The sequence below is a fragment of the Hemicordylus capensis genome, chromosome 4 (genome assembly GCF_027244095.1).
Source record: "Hemicordylus capensis ecotype Gifberg chromosome 4, rHemCap1.1.pri, whole genome shotgun sequence".
Classification (NCBI taxonomy): Eukaryota; Metazoa; Chordata; class Lepidosauria; order Squamata; family Cordylidae; genus Hemicordylus; species Hemicordylus capensis.
Window position 1 is genome coordinate 124,693,742 of NC_069660.1, and position 23,208 is coordinate 124,716,949.

At 44.0% G+C, this 23,208-nt stretch overlaps 1 protein-coding gene across 2 annotated transcripts in view; it reads left to right on the forward strand.

Moving 5' to 3' along the window:
• The window catches only part of BTBD8 (BTB domain containing 8), a 65,434-nt gene that overhangs the window by 15,588 nt on the left and 26,638 nt on the right, over positions 1 to 23,208 (forward strand). For both annotated transcript variants that reach the window (XM_053248004.1, XM_053248003.1), the window contains exons 3-6: positions 10,345 to 10,622; positions 12,871 to 12,988; positions 15,291 to 15,380; positions 21,564 to 21,644. In XM_053248004.1, coding sequence (XP_053103979.1) covers positions 10,421 to 10,622; positions 12,871 to 12,988; positions 15,291 to 15,380; positions 21,564 to 21,644 — 491 coding nt within the window. In that variant the 5' untranslated portion in view covers positions 10,345 to 10,420. The remainder of the gene's footprint in view (positions 1 to 10,344; positions 10,623 to 12,870; positions 12,989 to 15,290; positions 15,381 to 21,563; positions 21,645 to 23,208) is intronic.

A 23,208-nucleotide genomic window follows, 5' to 3' on the forward strand; every position in this document is an offset into this window, starting at 1 on the left:
CACAACACTGGAACCAGGGGTCATTCCATGAAACTGATTGCCAAGAAATTTAGGACCAACAAGAGGAATACCTTTTTTACACCGTGCATAATTGGTCTATGGCATTCTCTGCCATAGAATGTGATGATAGGGATGAGCCCAGACCGGTCCGGAGGCCATGCTGAAGGCCTCCGAACCGGTCCGGACATGAGGGCGGTCCGGCGGTCCGGCACTGGTGTGCAGGGCTCTTTAAGGGTAGGGGAGGGTGTACTTACCCCGCCGTGTTTCCCCCGCCGGCGCGTTCGTTTGGTAAAGCTTTTGGGGCAGCAGGATACCTCCCTGCCGCCCTTTCCCCCGTCGTCGGCAAAAGGCTTCAAAAAGCCTTTTGCATGTGCGCACATTGCGCACGTCACGTCTCTGCGACACGTGCGCACGTGACACAGAGATGTGACGTGCGACGTAATGATCTGCATTGGCCTACTGCCCAACAGCTGCAAAACCACTCTTTTCAGAGGGGAAGGGAGAGCCGACAGACAGGTACAGAGACAAAACGTTGCAAGAAGTCAGTACCGGGGATTCCACAGCTGTCAGGATCGGGGTGAACATGAATCGTGGTCAGTCACAGTAAACAGGTCCAGATTTCCAGGTCAAGGTTGCTCACGGTAGGGCTGGTCACCATGGACGTTGTTTCCAGCACAGACCCAGCTCTCAGGCTGCTCGAAATAGGCAGTGTGCCTAATGGAGCAGTCTTGGAGAGAGAGAGAGAAGGAATGGAGCAGTCTTGGGGGGAGAGAGAGAAAGAGAGAGAGAGAGAGAATGGAGCAGTCTTGGGGAGAGAGAGGGGGGGAATGGAGCAGTCTTGGAGAGAGAGAGCGAGCAAGAGAGAGAGAGAGAATGGAGCAGTCTTGGCAAGAGAGAGAGAGAGAATGGAGCAGTCTTGGGGAGAGAGAGAGAGAGAGAGAGAGAGAGAGAGAGAGAGAGAGAGAGAGAGAATTGAGCAGTCTTGGGGGGAGAGAGAGAGAGAATGGAGCAGTCTTGGCGAGAGAGAGAGAGAATGGAGCAGTCTTGGCGAGAGAGAGAGAGCGAGAGAGAAAGTGGAGCAGTCTTGGCGGGAGGGGGAGAGCGAGAATGGAGCGGTCTTGGTGGGAGAGAGAGAATGGAGCGGTCTTGGTGGGAGAGAGAGAGAGAATGGAGCAGTCTTGGTGGGAGAGAGCAAGAGAGAGAATGGCGCAGTCTTGGTGGGGGGGAGAGAGAGAGACTTAAGAGACTTAACTGCGCAGGCGCGTCTCGCAGTTGGGAAGCAACACTGGGCCAAATAGCAGACCCGAGTGTCGCTCTGGTTTCTGCCGCTGTGCGCCACTGCTGCCGTGGGGGAGGGTAAGGAAGAACACCCGCACCCCCGCAGCCATCTCCTTGGCCGTGCAGCGGCTAGATTTTTTGGGGGGGGTGTTTTTTTTGGGGGGGTGTTTTTTAAGCAGCAGGGGGAGGAAGAGGAAATAGCCCGAGGGGCCAGGAAAAAAGGCCTCACGGGCCACATCTGGCCCCCGGGATGTGGGATGTTGTGCAGGCCTGCACTAGAGGGATGCTGTGCTGGGGTTGGATAGGGCCAGTTGCTCTCCCTCTGCTAAATATAAGAGAATAACCACTTTAAAGGTGTCTCTTTGCCAATTAGCAGGGTGATATTACTGCTTATACATAAATCATTTACACATGGCCTGTTGTTATAAGCTCAGCAAAACTGAGAATTAAGCATGCCTTCCTCCTCCACTCCTCACCAAAGACCCATGATTCTGTGGCCTGTTTTCCTACACTTGCATGAAAATAAAATATCCACTACTTCTCAAAAACTGGAAAAATTCTTCTTTTATAAATCAGATTGAAGGAATTGTCTACAATAGCAATGGGATACAGTATTATTATTATTTCTTCTTTACACAGCCAGACAGGTGTTATTGACTGGTTTGTTTTATCCAGACATCGAGTCCTTCTCAAGGACCTGGGATGGCTGAATTTTATTATCAGTGTTGTTCCTGTTGTTATTATAGATATCGTCACACAATATAGGCTGTTCCCAATAAAGTTGCTTTTTGTAACTGGCTGATGGTGATTCCGGTAGCCCCTGTGGTGTTGAGGTGCTCTTCAAGGTCTTTTGGAATTGCACCTAGGGCACCAGTTACTACTGGGATTCCTTTGGTCTTTTTCTGCCATGGCCTTTCAATTTCAATTTGTAGATCTTTGTATTTTGTTATTTTTTCCATTTCTTTTTCTTCTATTCTGCTATCCCCTAGGGATGTGCGAACTGGTTCGAATCCGAACCGGGGTGGTTCGGAGGTTCAGATTCTAACCGAACCAGCCATCAGGTTCGAGCTGCAGGTTCGAATTCGAACTGAACCAGGGGGTGGTTCGATTCGGACCGGTTTGGACACCCAAAAATTGGTAGGATGGTAGCTGGCACCCAGGGATACCTGTCACCCAAACCCCAAAGCAATCGGACACTTGTACGATTTTTAATGAATTTTTGAAAATTATTTTTATTTTTTTCTCATAGGATATAATGAGACTCGAACCAGGCCATTATACCTTATTGTGGAGCACCCATGGGTGCCAACAACCACCCAAACCCTGAAGCAATAGGACAGTCCTACAATTTTTAATGAATATTTGAAATATTTTTAATTATTTTTCTCATAGAGTATAATGGGACCCGAACCAGTCCATATCCCCTATTGTGGAGCACCTAGGGGCACAAAAGCGGGGTGGGTGGTAGACAGACAGGGGTGCCTATCACCCAAAAAAACCCCAAGGCAACTGGACACTCCTCTGATTATTGGTGAATTGTTAAAGTATTTTTGAATTCCTCATAGAGAATAATTAGGATTGCAGCAAATGTATAGCTTCACGTCGGGGGAAAAGGGGTGTCGTAGAGTGGAGTGTGGTGGGTGGTAGTTCCTAGGGTGGGCAAGGAAGCTATCAGAATTATTTGAAAGGAATTGGGCAAAGGGCTGATTTTTAAGTGATTTTTGAAGTTTACGCGTCTTTAAGGTTTTTCTCCATAAAGAAGCATGGAGGTGTCAGCAAATGTATAGCTTCATGTCAGGGGCAAAGGGATGGCCTAGAGCAGTGTGGGGTTGGTGGTAGTGCCAGGTAGGGGCAAGGAAGCTACCTGAATTTTTTCAAAGGATTTGGGCAGAGGGCTGGTTTTTGGTGAATTGTTGAAGTTTACGCATCTTTAAGGTTTTTCCTCATAAGCTATAATGGAGCTTTCAGCAGCTCCATAAGTGCACTTGGGGGGTGCTGGGGTGGCCCAGAGCGAGTGGTGATGTAGTGCACATAGGGTGCCAACCACCCCCATGGGTTTCTAACCCATGGGGTACTTGGTTCTGTTGTTTCTGAGGTGTTCTGACTGTGGATTCTATGATAGCAAATGAGATTTTCAATGAGACACCATGAATCCACTCACTCTCATTTGCTATCATAGAATCCACACTCAGAACACCTCAGAAACAACAGAACCAAGTACCCCATGGGTTAGAAACCCATGGGGGTGGTTGGCACCCTATGTGCCAGGTGGAACTCTGTTGGTCCATTGTGTCACATGTCTCCTGCTGACCTCATAGCAGGAATATTAAGAAATAGACTTGTTTAGAAAGGAGACCTTTAATAATCATGTATTCATATTTGTAACATATGTCCTGCAGTTTAGACTTTTTTAAAAACTCAAAGGCTGTGCCCAGTTGCACATGTGTGGGTCTTCTGCAGATTTCTGTGTTAGTTGGTAGCTCCTGTCAGGAATCCGTCTGTAGGTCGTTACCACAACAACACTGCATATTCCTTCTGATGTACTTCAGTTGTCATGAGATCAGCTACTGTTGCCTCCTATGGCAGGTCAGTACCACAGGGAATACTGCAGCGTACTTGGGCAAAATGAAAAGCTGCATTTATATCAAATATTTATTGTGGTCAATTATAATAAATTAAAATATACAGAGAACATGCTACAAGATTAAAGAACCTGGTTGCATGCAAATACAGCATTTGAATAGAATGAAAGTGGGTAGTTTGACAATTTCTTTTTCTTTTAAATTCCATTATATTTTCTCTCTCTTACTGCCAGCCTTTTTATATAGAAGCTTCCATTTTCCTGTTGTAAGCAGCTTCAGAATGGCTGGTAATGATCAGCTCATGCAATACTGCAGCAATAATAATCTTAATGTGTTATGCTATGGTTATTGTTTGTTGTAAAGGCAAAGTCAAATGATGTACATCTATCTCTGAGAGAAAACCGATGAAGTCTGAAAGTGCTTCCAGATTGCTTCCCTGTCCAGCTCTTCACCCCAAGATGCATGTAGTATAGAAATGCAAGAGAGAGAGAGAGAGAATGAACCCAGAAGAATTTTTGAAGGGCCCTGTTGGATCAGATTAACAGTCCATAGTCCATCCAGATACCTCTGGAAAGCCCTCAACCAAACAGTAGCCCTTCTGTGTTGCTGCCCCATCCCCTCAGCACCTGATATTCACTAGCATATAGCCTCTGAAGAAGATGATGCTTCCACATAGCCATCATGGCTAATAGCCACCAGCATGTTCTATCTTCCACTATGTCTCCAGCACCAAGTTTGTCTACTGTGTCTCCTCCCAAAACAGGGGAGACAAAAGCCCCCTTCAGACATTTGCAGATAAATTGCACTCATGGTTACAATGGCTGAAAGTGGGTAGGAAGTTCCAGCCGGCACGGTCGCTCATCCCCTCCACATTGCCCTTCACGATTATGGGGTGGTTTGTGTGAAGGGGGAAGTAGCATAAGAGTGACGGCTGGCACTTCCCCCTTCACACAGACAGCTCTCAAATCATGAAGGGCAAGGCAGAGGGGGTGAATGACTGCACAGAGTGGGACCTCCTACCCACTTTCAGCCGCTGTAACTGTGAACATGGTTTCTTTTGCAAACATCTGAATGGGGGTAGAGTGGACAAGCTTGGTGCTGAAGAGTCAGCAGGGGCAAGGGTTGGTGCTGGAGGAGCAAAGAGAAAAAGATGAGTTGGCAGGCAAAGCTGGATACAGCTGCCCAATCTGCACATCAAGCACTGGTGCAGGCCGGAAGGCAAAGCACGCCCCGGATGATGAGGCCAGTGAGGGGAGAGTGCTCTGGCCTGCACCAGTGATGGGGCTGGTAAGGGAGAAGAGAGGGAAAATCTCAGAATGGGAGTGGCAGAAGCAAAGAGGAGGCAAAGGTGGCAGCAACAGACCAATGAGGTGATGCCTGTAGCAAGATGTGGTGCAGGGTGCCTGCCCTACATGCCCCACAGAGCACTCTGCACCTGAGGGAGAGTAGGTCCAAATGGCCCTCCGCTGTGTGGCCCTTGCTGTGGCATGACCTCAACCGGTAACCACCATTCTGACACCAGCCCTACATATCAATTAAATAAAATTAGGTAGAGTAAGCCTGTTTGTTGCTATTATAGTTAGCCTATAGCTAGCTAAAGGGCCACGTTTGATTGGAAATGTATGTGGAGATGTTCAGTTCTTTTTCATGTTGCCACTCCCACTGCTTTTCTTGTACTCCTTCATTTTCACAGGCAGAACAAGTGGTGGCATCAGGCCTACATTTCCAAACTTGTCTGCTGTACTGCTAAACCAAATGCAGCCTCCTGACCCTTCTTCATAACCCTGGATGTGCTGTTAGGAGTAGGAGGAGATATCCTGATATTTATTCACAAAGCACCTCTGCCATGGGTGATGGGGGTAATACAGTATGTCACCCAAATGCAGTTCTTTATTGTTCTGCATCAAATAGCAGCCATTCACTCACATGGGAGGAAGCAAAGAGGGTTGTCTCAGGAATACCATTGGAGTGTTGGATTAACCTGTGCCGTGCTCCTGGTGACCTCAGCCATTAAGAACAAAATTATTCCTGTGTTCAAAGCACATCATTTTTCTTGGTTGTGCTAGAGTGAGACAGCAAGTTGGGAGCTGACTTTTGAAGGTATAAATGACTATTTCTCCTTGCCCATGTAGGCCAAAGTCATTGCTAGTTCATTGTGTTTGAGTCTGTCAGCCCCACCAGTGATTATCAAGGTTTTAGCAGTCCAGTCAGCATAGTCTCCCAAAGGGAAGAAGAATTTTGCATCCTTAATTTAGATGACTGCCTGATAAGTGCGTTATAGCTTCCAGGCAAGCATCTCAACCGAAAGACTATCTAGTATTTCTCTGGGATTGTTATGAATTGTCTAATAAACACAGACAAGTTTCATCTGATGGCAGCACACAGTTTAGAATGTCTGTCCGGAGGTTGTTTTCAGAACAGATTTGGACAAGAGTGTTTCTGCCTTAAAGGAGAACATATACTCTTTAACACTTCATAAATGCATGCATACCACCAAGCAAGGCTTTCTAAGAAATTATTGTCTGGAAGTCTCCCCATATAAAACAGCCTGATTTATTTAGCTACTGAGAAGAAATTTCTTTGAGTTAAAACAAAAAACTTCCTGCCCCCCATGACACTGAAGGTTGTATGCTACATCTTGTTGCCATTGTGAAAAACTTTCGATTACATTTGAGAATTGATAATGCTATTTTTCTCATTGTCAATGGTAAATTGCCATTTTTGCAAATGTCCGAAAGGTGATCATGTGTGGTGTTCTTCTGGGCTCTGAATCACAGGATCTTTTGGTTATATTTTGTGGTATTTTGGTTCACATTTCTTTCTGTGTGTATGCCTTGCTTATCTGCCACAACTGTATCTTGCACACATTATCTGTCACTAGGTCACATGCATTGGATTGAACTGAGGTAATGGCATTCGCTTCTGAATGCATGGGTGTGATTTGCTTTTCTTTTCCCCTCTTAGGTATAGTTTTAAGAAAGGAACATTTGACACTTCAACTGCCGTGTGATCTCACTCACACACACTTTCTCTTCTGGAAGTAACAATTTCTGAACGTATCGAATTCATCTGATGATTGTGAAAATTAGGCATCATGAAAAGCCCTGGTCATTAACAAGTTTTCTTGGAGACAGAGAGTGAGGAATGAGGGGCCATTGCCTTTTCTCCCCATCCCCTGAAGTAGCTTGTGTGCAAGTTCTGTTTCCACAAATGCCTTTTCTGTTTGTTTTTAGGATGGCAAATAAGGGTCTGGTAGTACAGCTTTTGGAGCCAGATTTGGCCCAGGGGTGTTCAGTAGCTGACCTGTAATGTAAAATAACTTCCCTGCAGTGGATGTGAGGAGTCAAACAGTATTACAATAAATATACTTTTAATACTAAATTCAGAATTGTAGTTGGTTTTTTAAACAGCTCAAATTTTTTGAATGCTCTTTGTTTTTAAAACTATAATTCGCTTTTATATTTGGCACAGCCTCACATTCTGAAATTGTGGTGGACAAGTAAAGCACCAGGCAGTGCTCCTCCTCTTAATTTGACACTGAAAATGGATAATTGAGATTTGCAGGGAGCCACAAACCTAGGCATAGCTCACTAGCTAACTATTATTTGTTGTCATTGCCAATCCTCTCTGTTCCCTCAGATCCTTTTCTGTTACATGGGCTGAGGGCTTAGGAGAGAAGCGGATGTTCTGTCCTTTGCACTGGGGTATGGAGATGGTAGGAAACAGTGGGAGCCCTCTCCTGCTGCTCAGACTGGATTCCTGCTATTTCTTATCTTCTGTTAAAACACACACACACAAACACACACACACACAAGGGAGGAGATCTGTGTGGTGCTGGATATCCTGCTTGCCAGAGGGCTGGGGGCATTTGCACGGGCGAGCTGGCAAGTGGATTTGTAGATGCCTGGAGATTTGAATAATGGGCCAGGATTTTGCTTTACTTCTTGCTTTGCCTAACTTAAGAGTAGAAACCATTTATTTTGTTTCTGTTATTTATTGTTGGTTTTTCGTGACCAGTAAATTTCATAAAGAAAGGGTGCATATATTTTAACTGTTCCTATTCTGAACTGCAAAACATTTTGAATTTTGCTATGCAGAAACTTGTTTTAAAACTTGATCTCATATATATTTTGGCTAGCTTTAGCAAAGAGGCACCTTTTGAGTGGTGGTTCTCTTATATTTAGCAGGGCAATAGCTATTAGCCACTGGAAAAGATTCCCAGAATGAAGACAATTGCTGGTGTGTTTATTTTTAGATTGTGAACCCCTTTGGTGAGGGACCCCCTTTTTCATTTATTTTGCCACATAAACTGTTTTGAAAACTTGCTTTGTTGAAAAGGTTAAAAGGTAAAGTGTACTTTCGAGTCGATATTGACTCCTGGCAACCACAGAGCCCTGTGGTTGTCTTTGGTAGATTACAAGAGGGGTTTACCATTGCTGTCTCTCGCACAGTATGAGATGATGCCTTTCAGTATCTTCCTATATCGCCGCTGCCCGATACAGGTGTTTCCCATAGTATGGGAAACATACCAGCGGGGATTCGAACCGGCGACCTCTGGCTAGCTAGTTAAGTCATGTCCCCACTGCGCCATTAGGTGGCTCATGCTTTGTTAAAAAGCAGTCCATAAATAATAATATTTATTATGATGGCTGTATGGCTGCAGAGGATCTTCTATAATATGGATTATCTCTAGACCCTTCTGAATCTGGCTTCCATTCTGGGACTGGGACTGAAACTGCCTTGGTTGTCTTGGGGGATGACCTACACCAAGAATTAGCCAGAGGAAGTATATCCCTGTTGGTTCTGCTGGATCTCTTAGCTGTATTTGATAGCATAGACCATGTTATCCTTCTGGACTGCCTCTTGGGTATGGGGACTAGAAGTACTGCTTCAGAGTGGTTCCAGCCCATTCTTGAAGAGAGAGTCTGGGAAATGGTGCTGCGGGATTTGTTCTTGACCCCTTGGCCTATGGGCTCCCATGCTGTTTAACATCTACATGGAATCGTTGGGAGAGGTCATTCTGAGATTTGGGTTGAAGTGTCATCTGCTTGCATATAGTACCCAGCTCTATCTTTTTTTATAATATGATCCTAGGGAGGAGGTGGATGCTCTGAACTGGAGGCAGTAATGGGCTGGATGTTGGCTAGTAAATTAAGATTGAATCAGACAAGATGGCAGTATTGTTGGCCAGTAGGAGAACCTGCTGAAATAAGATTCAACCAGATCTCTATGAAATTGCACTCCCTTGAAAAACAGGCGCACAATCTGGTAATATTACTGTAACTGGCTCTGCTTCTCAATGCTCAAGTGGAGGTGGTGGCCAGGTGTCCCTTTGCACAGCTTTGGCTGGTGTGTCAACTGTGCCCCTTTTTTGAGAAGACAGATCTGGTCAGGATTACTTATGCCTAGTCACACCACATTATTGCATGCACTCTACATGGGGCTGCACTTGAAGAATATGCAGAAACTGCAGCTGATGCGCTAGAGTTCTGCCAAGAACTGCTCACTGAAGGGATCTTACTACCATTTTGAAAGAGCTGCACTGACTGCCAATTTTTTAAATATCCAGTTCAAGATGCTGGCTATTGCCGTTAAAGCCCTTAATGTTTTGTGTCCTGGAAACTTGAAGAATCACTGGTTCCCAAATATTTCTGCCTGCCTGACAGGGTCATTGGAGGCGGGCCCTCTGCTTTGTGTGCTGACATTGAGAGAGGCTCAGTTATTGTGCAAACAAGACAGGGCCTTCTCTGCTGTTGCCTCTAGGTGTTGCCTCTAGGTGCTGTTGCCTCTAGGTGTTCTCCTGGTAGATGTCTACTCCTTGGCTTCCCTTTTTGCCTTTAAATAGAAAGTACATAACTTGCCGTTTACCTAAGCCTTTGACCTTTGTGGGACTCTGTTTTTTTCTCTCTCCTGCTTCTGTACAATTGTTCATATTGTTTTGAGTTTTATGGATTCTATGAACCACCTTGGGATGAAATGTATGAAAGGCAGTATAAAAATTTAACTATAATTTAAACATATTTATTTATGGAAATAAGTGTTGGAGCTAAGACCCTGGCGGCACCAGTCTCAGCTGCAATGTCTCATAGTAACCACTGCGGGGGGTGGGGGAGAGTTAGGGTCATGGATAAAAGTGCTGGACTCCTCCCCTCTTTGTTCTTCCAATGTTGGTCTCCATTTTGTCCCTCCATAGATGGCTGTTTGTTTTGGTCTCTCTCTTCAGCCATGAGCTACAGCTGAAATTAAGCTGCAGACTTTTTCACAGTTATTTATAACCTTTTCTTTAAATAAATCCTTGTAGTTCTTCAATACTAAAGAACTGTCTTAAGATCTCTTGCTTTGCTGCTTTCTCAGCAAACTGGTTTTGCTTTGCTGTTTGGGGACTGAACTGCCATTCTTCTCCTACAATAAGTCCTAATGAGTTTAACTGAACTTACTCTAAAATGAATGTACATAGTATTACAGTCTGAATTTCTTTTCCTAGGGTTGTGTATTCATCTGACAGAAATATTAAAGAGGCCGAGCAAGAATTTCTCAAAAAAGCATCAAAGCCTAGATTAATGAAAGAAGACCGAAGCCTTAAAATCGCCACCAATCTACAGAATGGTCAAATATCAGTTGAACAGTGCCTGGATGAAAGGACATCTGGTCATCAGTATTCCTCAGATGGAGCCATAGAAGCAGAGACTGCTGTTTCCCCCTTTATTGCAAATGAAATTCCTGAAGAAGCCGTTGATGCTGACGGCAGTGTAACTGTGTCAGGTGAGATTAAGGTGGTGGTGCTTGGTTTTTCTTTGTTACCTAAATAAAATGCCAGTGTGGCTTTGTTAACAATCTCAAACAAGGTTTGCAGTTATTCCACTACAAATGCCAGGATTAATATTCTTTGCTATTACTTGGATCCTAAATAAATGAGTCTTGCACAGGACAGGGACTGCGGGGAGATATTTTAGACATGGCAGTTCTTGCACCAACTCTCTGAATTGGAGTAGGGCTGATATATATTACTAAGAAGGGAGGTGTTCAAGCTCAGTTCTCCCCCCCCCTCCCCCAGCTTCTTTTTCTTTTTTCTTCTTCTTTCTTTTCTGACCAGCTGCACTGCATTGTATTTCTGTGGTGGTGAAGGAACATTTTACAATTATGGAATTGTGGGGATGTGTTTGGTTTATCAAATGGGATATGGTTTATCTTCATAAATTCAGTTTCCTCCATCCTTGTTTGTTGCAAGAAGTGTTCATACAACTCAATTGCATCCGTGAGTCATGGGAACTGCTTCATTGTTGCTGGGGAGTTCTTTGAAAGGAACCAGAAACAAAATACTGATGTTGCTGATTATCTATCATAAAGTGGAACACTTTATTCCATAGACATAAAAATATGAAGGACTTCCTTTACCTGGTGCAAGCCACAGAAGTGTGCAGGGCTGGCTTGCTAATGAGGCCAGGTGATTTGGTTATCCAAATAGAAAAAAAGAATCCAAATGCTATATGCTAATGTTTTAATATAATATTAATATTATTAAAAACTATGCAAATTGCATTCAGTATAATTAATCAGAATCAATAAAATGTATCCATACATCACAACCAAGTTAATAGACAATGATCAATAGGATCTCCATAAGAGTGCTCTCTTTATGTTTGACTGAAAAGATTAAATCCGATAATCCATTCCCAAAGTTATCATGCTGTCAATAGATGCAGGAAGTGTAGATAGATAGTCTCATGTGATTGCAATATCACATTTTGAGTGAGAGATAAAATATCAGATCAATCCTGTAGTTTTGCCAGTATCCAATCAGTCTTGTAATACGACTCTGTTGCATCATGTTGCCAAATGTGTTTTGACTAAACTAAGTCTTCTTCAGTGGCAATTATCAGAAAGATTACTTCCACTACGGTAGTAGTCTCCAGGCCCATCATAGGGCTTAAACTGGCACCAGCTCCTCTCTCCATCAGATTGTCCACTGACTTGCATCCTCCTGGCACCCACCCCCCAGCATTATCTAGCAGCAGAGCACTAGCCACTGCTCTCCTTCCCCCTACTGCCTCTAGTATTATGTTTATGTGTGTGTGTATTATTTGTTGCATTTTTATGCCACTTTTCTGCTTTGACCAAGGCACCCAAGACGGTTTACAATGTTATTTTTTTTAAAAGAAAAACCATCTTACAAGAAAAATCTTCTTACAAGAAGATTTACAAAGCAGTGCTGCCTCAGACGGTTTGATAGCCTTTTCAGGAGCTGAGGGCATGAGCTTCCTGGCCTGGGAGGGGTGCCTCCTTCCTTGCCTTCTTCTCGGGGCATGCAGGCCTTCCAGTACTCCTGGGAAGGTGAGGGTGGGGCTGCCCCAGCAGTCCTTCCAGGTCAGTGCTGGTCTCTATGGGAGCTGATGTTATGTGCTTCCCTAACCTGGGCTGCTGCTTTCTTGCCTTCCTCTCAGGGCACACAGGTCTTTCAAAAGCCAGAGGAGATGGGAGTAGAAGGAAGTGTGGAGGAGGAATATGGAGTGCTGCTCTAGCCCAGCACTCTGTTCTCTTCACTGTCTTCCTTCCCCTCTGGTTTTTGAAAATGCCAGAGGCAGGAGTGGGTGGAGGAGGAGAACAGTGGTGATGGCTGGCATGCTGTCACAGGATAAGGGAGAGGGACAGAGCCAGGGAGGGAAGAATGGCACGCTCCATCCACTGTTAGGAGAATGGGGGAGAAGGGCAAGAGGGCAGCTCACCACATTGCCTCAGGTGCTGGGAGGCCTGGGCCAGTCCTGAAAACGCCCCGTATTAATTGGTTATTCATGCTTCTTGAGATGGAGATGTCCGATATTGAAGTTCTGATCTTATGCGTGTAAAGCACATGTTGTACCACTGTGTTATGGTCCTAAAAGCATTGCATGTATATATGACTAATTTCATTCGTATTGCTTTTTTTTTTTTAGTTGTTAAGATGTTGCTTGAAGGTCAAAGTGTTCCAATTTAAATTGAGAACCAATAAAAATAGAACGTTATCTCTCTTCAGGTGATTCTAAAGTAGAAACAGCATCTGACTTAGGAAAAGATCTCTTAACGATCTACAAGAAATCTTGGTTTACAGATATTACTATTTGGATTGATGGAAAACAATTTCAAGTACACAGGTATGTCAAGAAACAATTGAACTTATTTTATAAATATTGAGTATGCTATGATCAAAGGGTTTTTTGTTTATTGACATAATCTAGAAATGCCAGTATATCTTGGGCTGTTTTTTTTTTTTATTGCTTTTGTACAAAGTTGTGGTAAAAACAAAGCATTTCTCTCTCCATGATGTAGTCTAACTCTTGCATTCATTGATGAGGAAGTTATGTGCAGCGGTGTGCAGCCACCAGGTATAGGAAGTAACCTTTGATGTGTATTTGATAAACCTGATTCAAATGCTACACATGGTGTTTCACACAGACCTGTATGTACTCCACTGATTGTTCTCAGCAATGACTGTATGAACTGGTCCTTAGATGTCAGTCTTGTTTTAAAGGAAAAAATGTCATGTACTACAGTCTAGAATGTTTAGTTAGGTAGGTCCTCTTTCATGATATGTAAATAAGATCTTTAATTTCCAAGTAAACAATATAAGTACAACAAATGAATGAACCTCTAATAAATTTCTTTCTGGGTTTATACCTGGAACATGTAAGAAATTTGGCAGCCCATCACAGCCACAGGGGACAAAAACCAAAGCTATTTCAAAAAGAGCGTGAAAGAAGCAAGAGACTGTTTCAGCACCATGCAAAAACCTTGAGTGCTAAATACTTATATAGGTCAGAGACAGTCAATTTGAAGTAATAGGTGACAGAAGTTTCCTATACTAAGGAAAGGGTTGCATTGTCAAAGACAAAAGGAAAGTCTTTGAGTAGTGCCCAAGAAGCCCAGTCAAGCCGGTAAGATAACTTCAGTTATATTATTATATTTAAAATGCTTGGAGAGTTGGGTTCCAATTTTGAGTGAAATGGCTTTAATCCAAATAGCTATTAATATGTAATACTGACAAGATTTGCTCTTCAGGAATATATGAGGTTCTAGCTGTCTGTCTAAGCAAGTCAGAAAAGAGTAAGCTCAATACTAGGTGACAACTGGAATTAAGCAATAGATAAGCTTTGTGTTTGAGGTTTTACAAAGCTCACTTCCAAGGGAATGTTTAGCAGAGAGCAGGGGGAAGGTCATTTAAAAAAGATGGCTGTGGAGCTCTCTAAGAAAACTCTTGAGTGTCAGTCTTCTGAAAGCATTATGTTAGCAAAACGATGTATATCCAGCTGTATATCCAGCACCAGCTCAGCGCCTTTCACCGCTTGAGGCGAATACAGTGTGCTGGCCCTGCCTCATCTGCATGCACTCCTCCCAGCACTGAGTGTCCTTCTTTCCCCTCACTGGCCTCACGTTCTGGGGCACTCTGTGCCCTTTGGCCCGGCTGAACCTTTGCTTTCTATTGCAGGCAGCATTCATCCAGCTTTGTTCGCCTACCCAATTGTAATTAATTGGATTGCAATTAATTCTGTCTCTCCTTGTCATCATGTGCCACTGCCCTAGCACCATCTTGTTTGCTCTCCTCTGAGCAGCAAGCTTGTCTGCTTTGTCCCCTTATTTCAGGAGGAGACAGAAGACAAGTGTTGCACTCAGAAGAGCGCAAGCTGGAGCAGCAGCATGGGCAGGTGAGCTAAACTGAATACATGTTGCCTGAAATAAACAGCTGTGGCATAGGTGGGCCAAAAGGCAGAGCACATCCTGGAATATGAGGCCAGAAAGGGGGCAGCACCAGCACTGGGCTTTGGCCTGGTGGACGGGGACAGCAGTCGGGAAGAGAGGGAAAAGAGTCCGTGAAAGGGGTGGGGGCTGTGACAGCAGGCAAGTGGGGGTGACACCCACAGCAAGAGATGGTGCAGGATGCCTACATTCACCACACCATGGCATGTCACATCACTTGGCTTCATGGGAGAGTCGCCCTGGGCATATTAGAAAGTCTTTGTAAAATTGCAGTCAAAAATTGTGGCACATTAACAACCGAATTAGAGTTAAGCTGCAGATCTGCCCTCAAGGATATTTCCTTGTTTGGGAGAAAGACAAAAGATCTGTAAAGAGGAAAATCATGTTGCTCTGTGTTCAAAGTGGGAGAAGTCCCAGACATCTAGGAATCTGAAGGATTCTTCAAGCCCTGTTTGTGGATAATGAAAATGAATTGTGGATTAGCTGTTGACTGGAGGCATTTCAGAATCGTAGCAGTTTTCCTCATTTCTCTGACAAATTGGATTAAATTGCCAGAGATACTGGGAGGAATGAGTATGCAGTGAACAAACACACATTAGTATGTGAAGAGCAAGGAATTTCAACCTTTTGTAACAGCTTTCCTAAAATAAATATTTGTTCCTAGTAGAATAATGTTCACTCTCCCTCAACCTTCTCTCCCAGGGCCATTTTATGTGCCAGATCTAGTTACTTTGCTGCTATGCTGAATGGGAGTTGGGCCGAAAGCTCTCAAGAGCACATCACTCTTCAAGGGTAAGCATAGTGTTTGCAAGTCATATGGGAGCAAAGGTAGGCAATTTAAAAGCACTGCAAATACAGAGGGGCCATGCCGCATACAAAGCAATTCAGTTTAATCTGCCCTGACACCGTATTTGGTATAATATATTTGAGTAAGAGTTCTGATTTTGTCTGGTAGGAAATCTCTGTGAATTCAATCTGCTTCTGTTCTGCAAAAATGGAAGCCCTTGCCATGGGAATGCAGTTTGGATTGCAATTAAATCAGTTTGCATTATTGCTTGTATTTGTCCTTTGTCTATTTAGCATGACTTATTGGGCTGGTGAAGATGTAATGTTGGTAATCTGCTAACCATGGTTTCCAGATTGGAAGAGAACATTGGGAATATGTGTGCAGCATTGCCAAAGCTTTTCCTCTTCTGGAGCAAACCCTCTCAATCATGGTTAAGCAGTTAAGCATAATTGTTAACAATGAAAGGCTGATGGAGTTTCTCTTAAATCAGGACTTAGAATCCATTTCAAACTGCACTTTCTGATCTTGGGTTTATGGGAACCCTGGATAGCTTTAACAATACTGCTCAACCATGGTTGTGATAGACCAAAATTGATTCTAGAGAGGAGTGCACATTCTCAAGGTTGGATCCCAGTTTTTGGAAGGTGTGTACACGGGCTCTGGGCTTACAGATCCCTCTAGTGCTAGTTGTTACCTTTAAAGCCCTGAATGGCTTAGGGTCTGGGTTACCTTAGGGAACGCCTTTCTTTACAAGATCCCCACTGCTCACTGAAATCATCAGGAGGGGCCTGTCTTCAGGTGCCACCGGTTCATCTGGTGGTGACCTGGGCTAGGGCCTTCTCTGTTGTCGCCCCAAGGTTGTGGAATGTGCTCACTATGGATATAAGAGGATTATCTTCCTTGGAGGCCTTCAGGACCCAACTTAAAGACCCATCTTTTTAGCCTGACTAAATGATATTTAGTTTTAATGTTATCTAGTTTTAATTGTAATTTTAATCTGCTTTTAATTGGTTTTTTATTTTAATTATTTAATTTTTTTTATTTTAATGTAAACCTCCCAGAGCCACCTTTGGAAAGGTGGTATATAAATCAAATAAATAAATGAAATTCACAGCCATCAGTGTTATGGCTTCAGAAGGAGGATCACTTTAGGAATAGTGGCTAAAGAATGCCTCCTGACTGCTCTATGGGACTTGAGGTAAGGGACCATTGGCAGTACAGATTGCTTCCTCTGACTCCAGAAATGACACTGATAGTGAAGTTGTTCAGTCTTTCATAGTAAGATTCATTTGACAATGAATCTTTCTGTACCTCTGGTAGAAACAAAAAAACATGCCATTATAGTGTAGTCAAAAGCACTGTTCCTATTGCATCTCTTTGTAAATGGGATACTTCATTCATATTTAAATATATCATAATATATTTACCATTCCCATTTAGTGTCTGATCTGTGAGACAATACTGAGCAAGATGGACCTATGGTATGACTCGGTATATGGCAGCTTCCTATGTTAGTAGGCAGTAGGGAATGGGATGTGCACAGAACTGGTGGGGGTAGGGGGATAACTTTAAGGGCAGGGGAGGGTGTACTCCCCGCCCCATTGCGTGCCCCTGCCAAGCTTTCCCCACTGGCGCTTGCTTAAAAAACCGGTCTGGCAGGGCAGCAGCGTACCTCCCTGCTGCCCCGTTCTCTCCTTGGACCAGAAGCAAAAGTAGTCTGTGTGCGTGCACATGTCAGTGTGTGCACACATTGCATGCTCGACATCTGTGCGAGCGAGCCCAACGTGCTCGCACACGGGCTACTTCCGCTTTCTTCCGGTCCAAGGAGAGGACGGGGCAGCAGGAAAGTATGTTGCTGCCCCACAGGACCGGTTTTTTTAGTGAGCGCCGGCGGGGAAAACTTAGTGGGTGGATAAGTGCACCCTCCCCCACCCTTAATGTTATCCCCACCACCACCTTTGAACCATCCAGTGTCCAAACCTGTTTGGAGGCCTATAAAAGGGTCTCCAAACAGGTTAGTGCACATCCCTAGTAGGCAGATAGTCCATACTTCCCATTCTCAGACTAGTGAAAGGCCATTATGAGATATTTTGGTTAGTTAGGTTAGTTAAAGATTTAATATACCACCCAATCCACAGACTCAGACGTACAAACAAGAACAGCATCCAAGAGTGGTTTGTTTGTTTTTAAATTAAAGGGCAAATGCCTCGTGGGGAAAAATGTCTTCAATAAGGTTTTAAAGGCTGAAAGGGAGGAGGCAGACCAAATCTGGGGGGGGGGGATTCCAGAGTGAAGGGGCAGCAACAGAGAAAGCCCTTCTACGGGACCTAGTACTATGGACCTCTCTGAAACCAGGGACCAAAAGAAAGGCAACCTGAGAAGATTTCACAGGATGGGACAGGACTGGCCAGGAGAGGCGGTCCTGAAGGTAAGCAGGTGCTAAGCCCTGAAGGGTTTTAAAGGTGAGAACCAGCACTTTGAATTGGATCCAAAAGCAAATAGGTAAGCAGTGCAGTGACCACAAGAGAGATGTCACACTATCATATCTCCTAGTGCCCATAAGCAGGCAGGCCGCCACATCCTGGACCAACTGAAGCTTCTGGGTCATCTTCAAAGGCAACCCCAGGTAGAGTGCATTACAGTAATCCAGACAAGAGATGACAAGGGCATGATTTACCGTTGCCGGGGCCTGCCAGTCGAGATAGGGCCACAACTGGTAGACCAGCCGAAGCTAGGCAAAGGCACCTCTGGCCACAGCCTCCACCTGCTGCTTGAGCAGGAGCCACTGGTCCAAGAGGACCCCCAAGTCACGGACCACCTCCTTCAGGGGCAGCGCAACCCCGTCCAGGGAGAGACTCAGACTCAGCAATTGGCCAGATCAAGAAGTAAGCAAAAGCAACTCAGTCTTGGAGGAATTAAGTCTGAGCTTGTTTTGGCCCATCCAGACCCTGACAGTCTCCAGACACTGGGCAAGCACAGAAATGGCATCTCCGGAGTGGCCTGGGGCGGCAATATACAACCAAGTATCATCGGCATATTGATGGAATCTCACCCCAAACCAATGGATGACCTGCCCCAGCGGTTTCATGTAGATGTTAAAAAGGAATGGGTGTGAGAACCGAGCCCTGAGGCACCCCACAAAGAAGTGGCCACAGGGCAGAGCACTAGCCACCAATGTACACCAACTGAAAGCGCCCACTAAGAAAGGCATGGAACCCCTGCAAAACAGTGCCCCCAATACCCAACCCATGCAGGTGCTCCAGAAGGACACCATGTTTGATGGTGTCAAAAGCCACTGAGAGATCGAAAAGGACCACAAGAAGGGCGCTAGCCTCATCCAGGTCAAGATACAAGTAATCAACCAGAGTGACTAATGCTATGGCCTGAAACCCGACTGACATGGGGCTCATGGCCATACAGTTCTCAAAATGTGTTGTGTTCAAATGCTATATCTCATTTCAGTGCTAACAAAATGGCCTGAAAGTAGCCTTGGACTTGCTTCCTCCTTCCTCCCCTTGCATGTTTAGTGTATTTTGCCATTACACCTGAACTGGCAAACGATGATTTGCACATGTCCTGCAAAACAGAATCAAGTCCCAGTTCCAGGCGAGCCATTGTGTCTTATGAAAATGTCCTATTTCATTCCATGCAGCTTGGTGCAGATTTTCATGTTGTCTTTATAAACACTTGAGAGTATAGTACATATGGCTTATCCTGAAATAATGAAAATGCTGTTTAGGAGACCAGCTGTTAAGACAGCAGGAATACTCGTTTGTGCTGTTTTTATGGCTACCTCATGTGTTCACATGCAGTCAGAAAGCTGTGCTGATTTTGTCACTTAACCAAAAACAGAATTTTTATATTACTGAATACTCCTTAAACATATTTAATTTTTAAAGAGACCACATGTCACAGTATGTGCTGTAGTTTCCATTTTATTATTATGGAAGTCATACCTCAAAGTGCAGAATTAATTCAAATGAATGCAATTACTCTGGTGTTTTTACATAAAAACAGCCCTGCTGGATCAGGCCCAAGTCCTATCTAGTCCACCATCCTGTTTCACACAGTGACCCACCAGATGCCTCTGGGAAGCCCACAGGCAAGAAGTATGTGCATGCCCTCTCTCCTGCTGTTGCTCCCCTGCAACCGGTATTTAGAGGCATCTTGCCTCTGAGGTTGGGTGGCCTATAGCCCTCAGACTAGTAGCCATTGATAGACCTGTCCTCCATGAATTTATCTAAACCCCTCTTAAAGCCGTCCAGGCTGTTGGCTGTCACCACATCTCATGGCAGGGAATTCCATAGGTTGATTATTATTTATCATATTTTTATACTGCCTGATACGTACATCTCTAGGCGGTGTACAAAATTTAAGATTTTTTTAAAAAATCAGATTAAAATACATGGAACACAATAAACACAATTGAAATTATTAAAATTCTAATTAAAAGCTTGTGAGAACAGGAGAGTCTTGAGGGTCTTCCTGAAAACAAACAGAGAAGGAGATGCTCTTATTTCAGAAGGGAGCATATTCCAAAACCCAGGGGCAGCCACAGAGAAAGCCCGATCCTGAGTTGCCACCAGACGTGCTGGTGGCAACCATAACCTGACCTCTCCAGAAGATCGTAGCAGGCAGCAGGATTCATGACAAATATATGAGCATACGTTGTGTGAGAAAGTACTTCTTTTTGACAGTCCTACATTTCTTGGCAATCTGTTTCATGGGAAACAGAACACTGGTTCTAATATTATGCGAGAGGGAGAAAAAATTCTATGTTATCAACCTTCTCCACACCTCTGACTTTATAGACCTCTGTCATGTTTCACCTCAGTAGTTGCCCCAAAACTAAAAGGCCCCAGGTGTATGTTTTTTAAAACAAGCATGCTCTTCTGTAGAAAATGCTGGATTTGAAAGAAACAAATGGAGGCAACTTTATAGACAGAAGATGATGCTGTGCCAGTTATGAAGAGAAGCACAGCAGAAGCAGAGATGATGATGAAAAAGAAAATGAAGGGCCATTAATAGAAGAGCAAGCAAGTTAATGACTAAGTGGAAAAGGGAGAAGCAATATAGCCAGGACAGTGGAAAACCATCAGTGTAGGACCTTCTGCCCAGTTCAGTTATTCCAGTGCAGTGCCCTAAGGAAAGGAAGAGATGTGATGATAGTGATTGTAGCAAAAGATGACTTACAGAGGCAATCTGAACTGGCAGAAGAGGGGAGAGATGGAAAGAGGAAAGCTTAGCAAGTAAGAGGGATTACTAGTTATTCCAGTTGAAGTGCATGGAAGAGAAATTGGATAAGAATTGCCTTGCTGGCCAGTTCATCTAGTTCAGTTGTCTGTTTCCAAAATTAGCCCATTGGATACTACTAGAAGTTCTCAACAGGGCAGAATAGTGATGACCATTTTATCTTGTTAGCCCTTAGTGTCCAGAACTTGGAAATATGCAGCCTCCAAACATAGGTCTTATTCAGACAAAACATAGTACAAGGGATTTTCAGGCTCTCTGATATCCTTTTTGAAATGAGATTGACCAGAACTATACAAAATATTATAAATATTTTGCTGCTAGACTGACACTTGCTATGTTTTCCCAATCATGGCGATCTTGGTTATATAGTTAACCAGGAGTGCTGAGTCCCACGGGGCTATTTGTGAGAATGCAGATTTCCCAGGCAATCCTGGTAACCACAGGGGTTTGCCCGGGAAATCTGCATTCTCACAAATGGCGTAGCAGGGCTCAGCAATCCTGGTTATCTCTTTAACCAGGATAACTGTAATTTATACACAAATCCCAAAATTCTAGAGATGAGAAACTTCATAATGATAGCTTAACTCCCAGATTACACCATCATGAAAGTACTCCTGGGTAGACGTATTACACTCTGCTGGCGGTTTAGCAAGCAAGAGGTTTTACAATTGCAGCCAAGGGCTAGATCACTTAAACTTTCAAAAGACTAGTCTTCTGAGAATCTGTTTTTTACATTTTTAGTGATTTGGGAAGAAGCCCCATGTGTAATTTTAGATTGCATTAGTGGCATTACTTTACTTTGATGTGGCTTGTTTCATGCTATGATAAGATGGCCATTTCATCTTGGTGAACTGCTTACAATTTATAAAATGTGAAGAATCTATTTTATTTCACAGATGCTGGTGTCTGTAATGATTTTTCTTTCTGTTTTGCAGCATAAACCATGTAGAAATGACTGTCATTCTGAATTTTATTTATGGAGGAATTCTGGATTTCCCAAACAAAGCAGATGCTGGGTATGTGTCAAGTTGTGTTATTTTTAATCGAGTACCATGCCTGCTTCTTGCCTATTTACATTAAAATGGAAGATGCATCATGTCTATAAATAATGTAGTAAAGATGCCAGAAATAATGATCATTGCACTGTAATTATATTTGTGAGACCACAAACAAGAACGTGGGGGTGGGTGGGGGGTACCTTATTTTTCCTAGTAGCTGAGCCAGTAGGGCAGCACTGATGCATACGAAACTGCCTTGTGCCGAATGAGAACATTGATCCATCTAATTCAGCATTGTCTGCAGTGACAATAGTGGCTCTCTAGGGTTTCAGACAGGAGTCTTTCCAAGCCCTACCTGGAGATACCAAGCATTTGAACCTGGAAACTTCTGCATTCAAAGCAGGTGGTATACTAATGAGCTATGGCCCCTTACCAGTAGGGATGTGCGTTTCGTTTCAGATACAAAACATTTAGTGCACAAAACAGGCCATTTCAGCTGTTTTGTAGCCAAAACAAAACACCCAATGCTCAAAACAGAAAATTTTGTAGCCAAAACAAAACGTCCCTGTTTCGGATACAAAATGTTTTGTTGTTTCGGCTGTTTTGGAACTCCATTTTGCAATCGCAAAAAGTCTTTCTCCTTCAGTCTCCATTTTGAGTTTTGACATCTGTTTGAATTTCCAGCCCTTCCAGCCCGCAGATTGGCCAGCGAAAGCATGGGCTGATCTGCTGGCAATTGCCTCCGTATTCCTTTTAAGCAAATTTAAGGGTAAATTTTACTCTCATTGGCAAGTGGGGCAGTGTGCATTTACCTTCATTGCCCATTGGGGCAGTGTGCATTTCATTGTTCTTGTTTCACACTGTTGTATGTAGATCAATTGCATTTTGGGCTGGGGGGATGTGGATGTGCATGACCTTTGGAAATCTGCCTGATTTTTTCCAAAGCTCTGCTGTTGTTGATGTGTGATGTTGATGTTATTTAGGGTGGATTTGGGGCAGAAAGGGGGCTTTGGGGGCAGAAGAGTGGTTCAGGTAGTAGTGCCCCAATGGGTGCCTGCTGCCACCCAGATTCCAAAGGAATTGGGAAAAGGGCTGATTTTTAAAGAATTTCTGAAGTTGACATGTCTTTGGGGCAGATTTGGGGCAGAAAGGGGGCCTGAGGGGCAAAACAGTGGGTTGGGTGGCAGTGCCCCAAGGGGTGCCTGCCACTTGCCCTATTCCAAAGGAATAGGGCAAAGGGCTGATTTCTTAGGAATTGTTGAAGTTTACGCTTCTTTAAGGTCCCCACCCCCCAGGGAATAATGGAGGTTTCAGAAGACCCATAACTCCACCCGGGGAGCTCTGGGGTAGCCGGAAGCGAGTGGTGGTGTAGTGCACACAGGGTGCCAACCAGCCCCATGGGTTGCTAACCCATGGGGTGCTGGGTTCTGTTGTTTCTGAGGTGTTCTGAGTATAGATTCTCTGGTAGCATATGAGATTTTCAATGACAAACCATGAATCCACTCTCATATGCTACCAGAGAATCTGAATCTACACTCAAACATCTCAGAAACAACAGAACCCAGTACCCCATGGGTTAGCA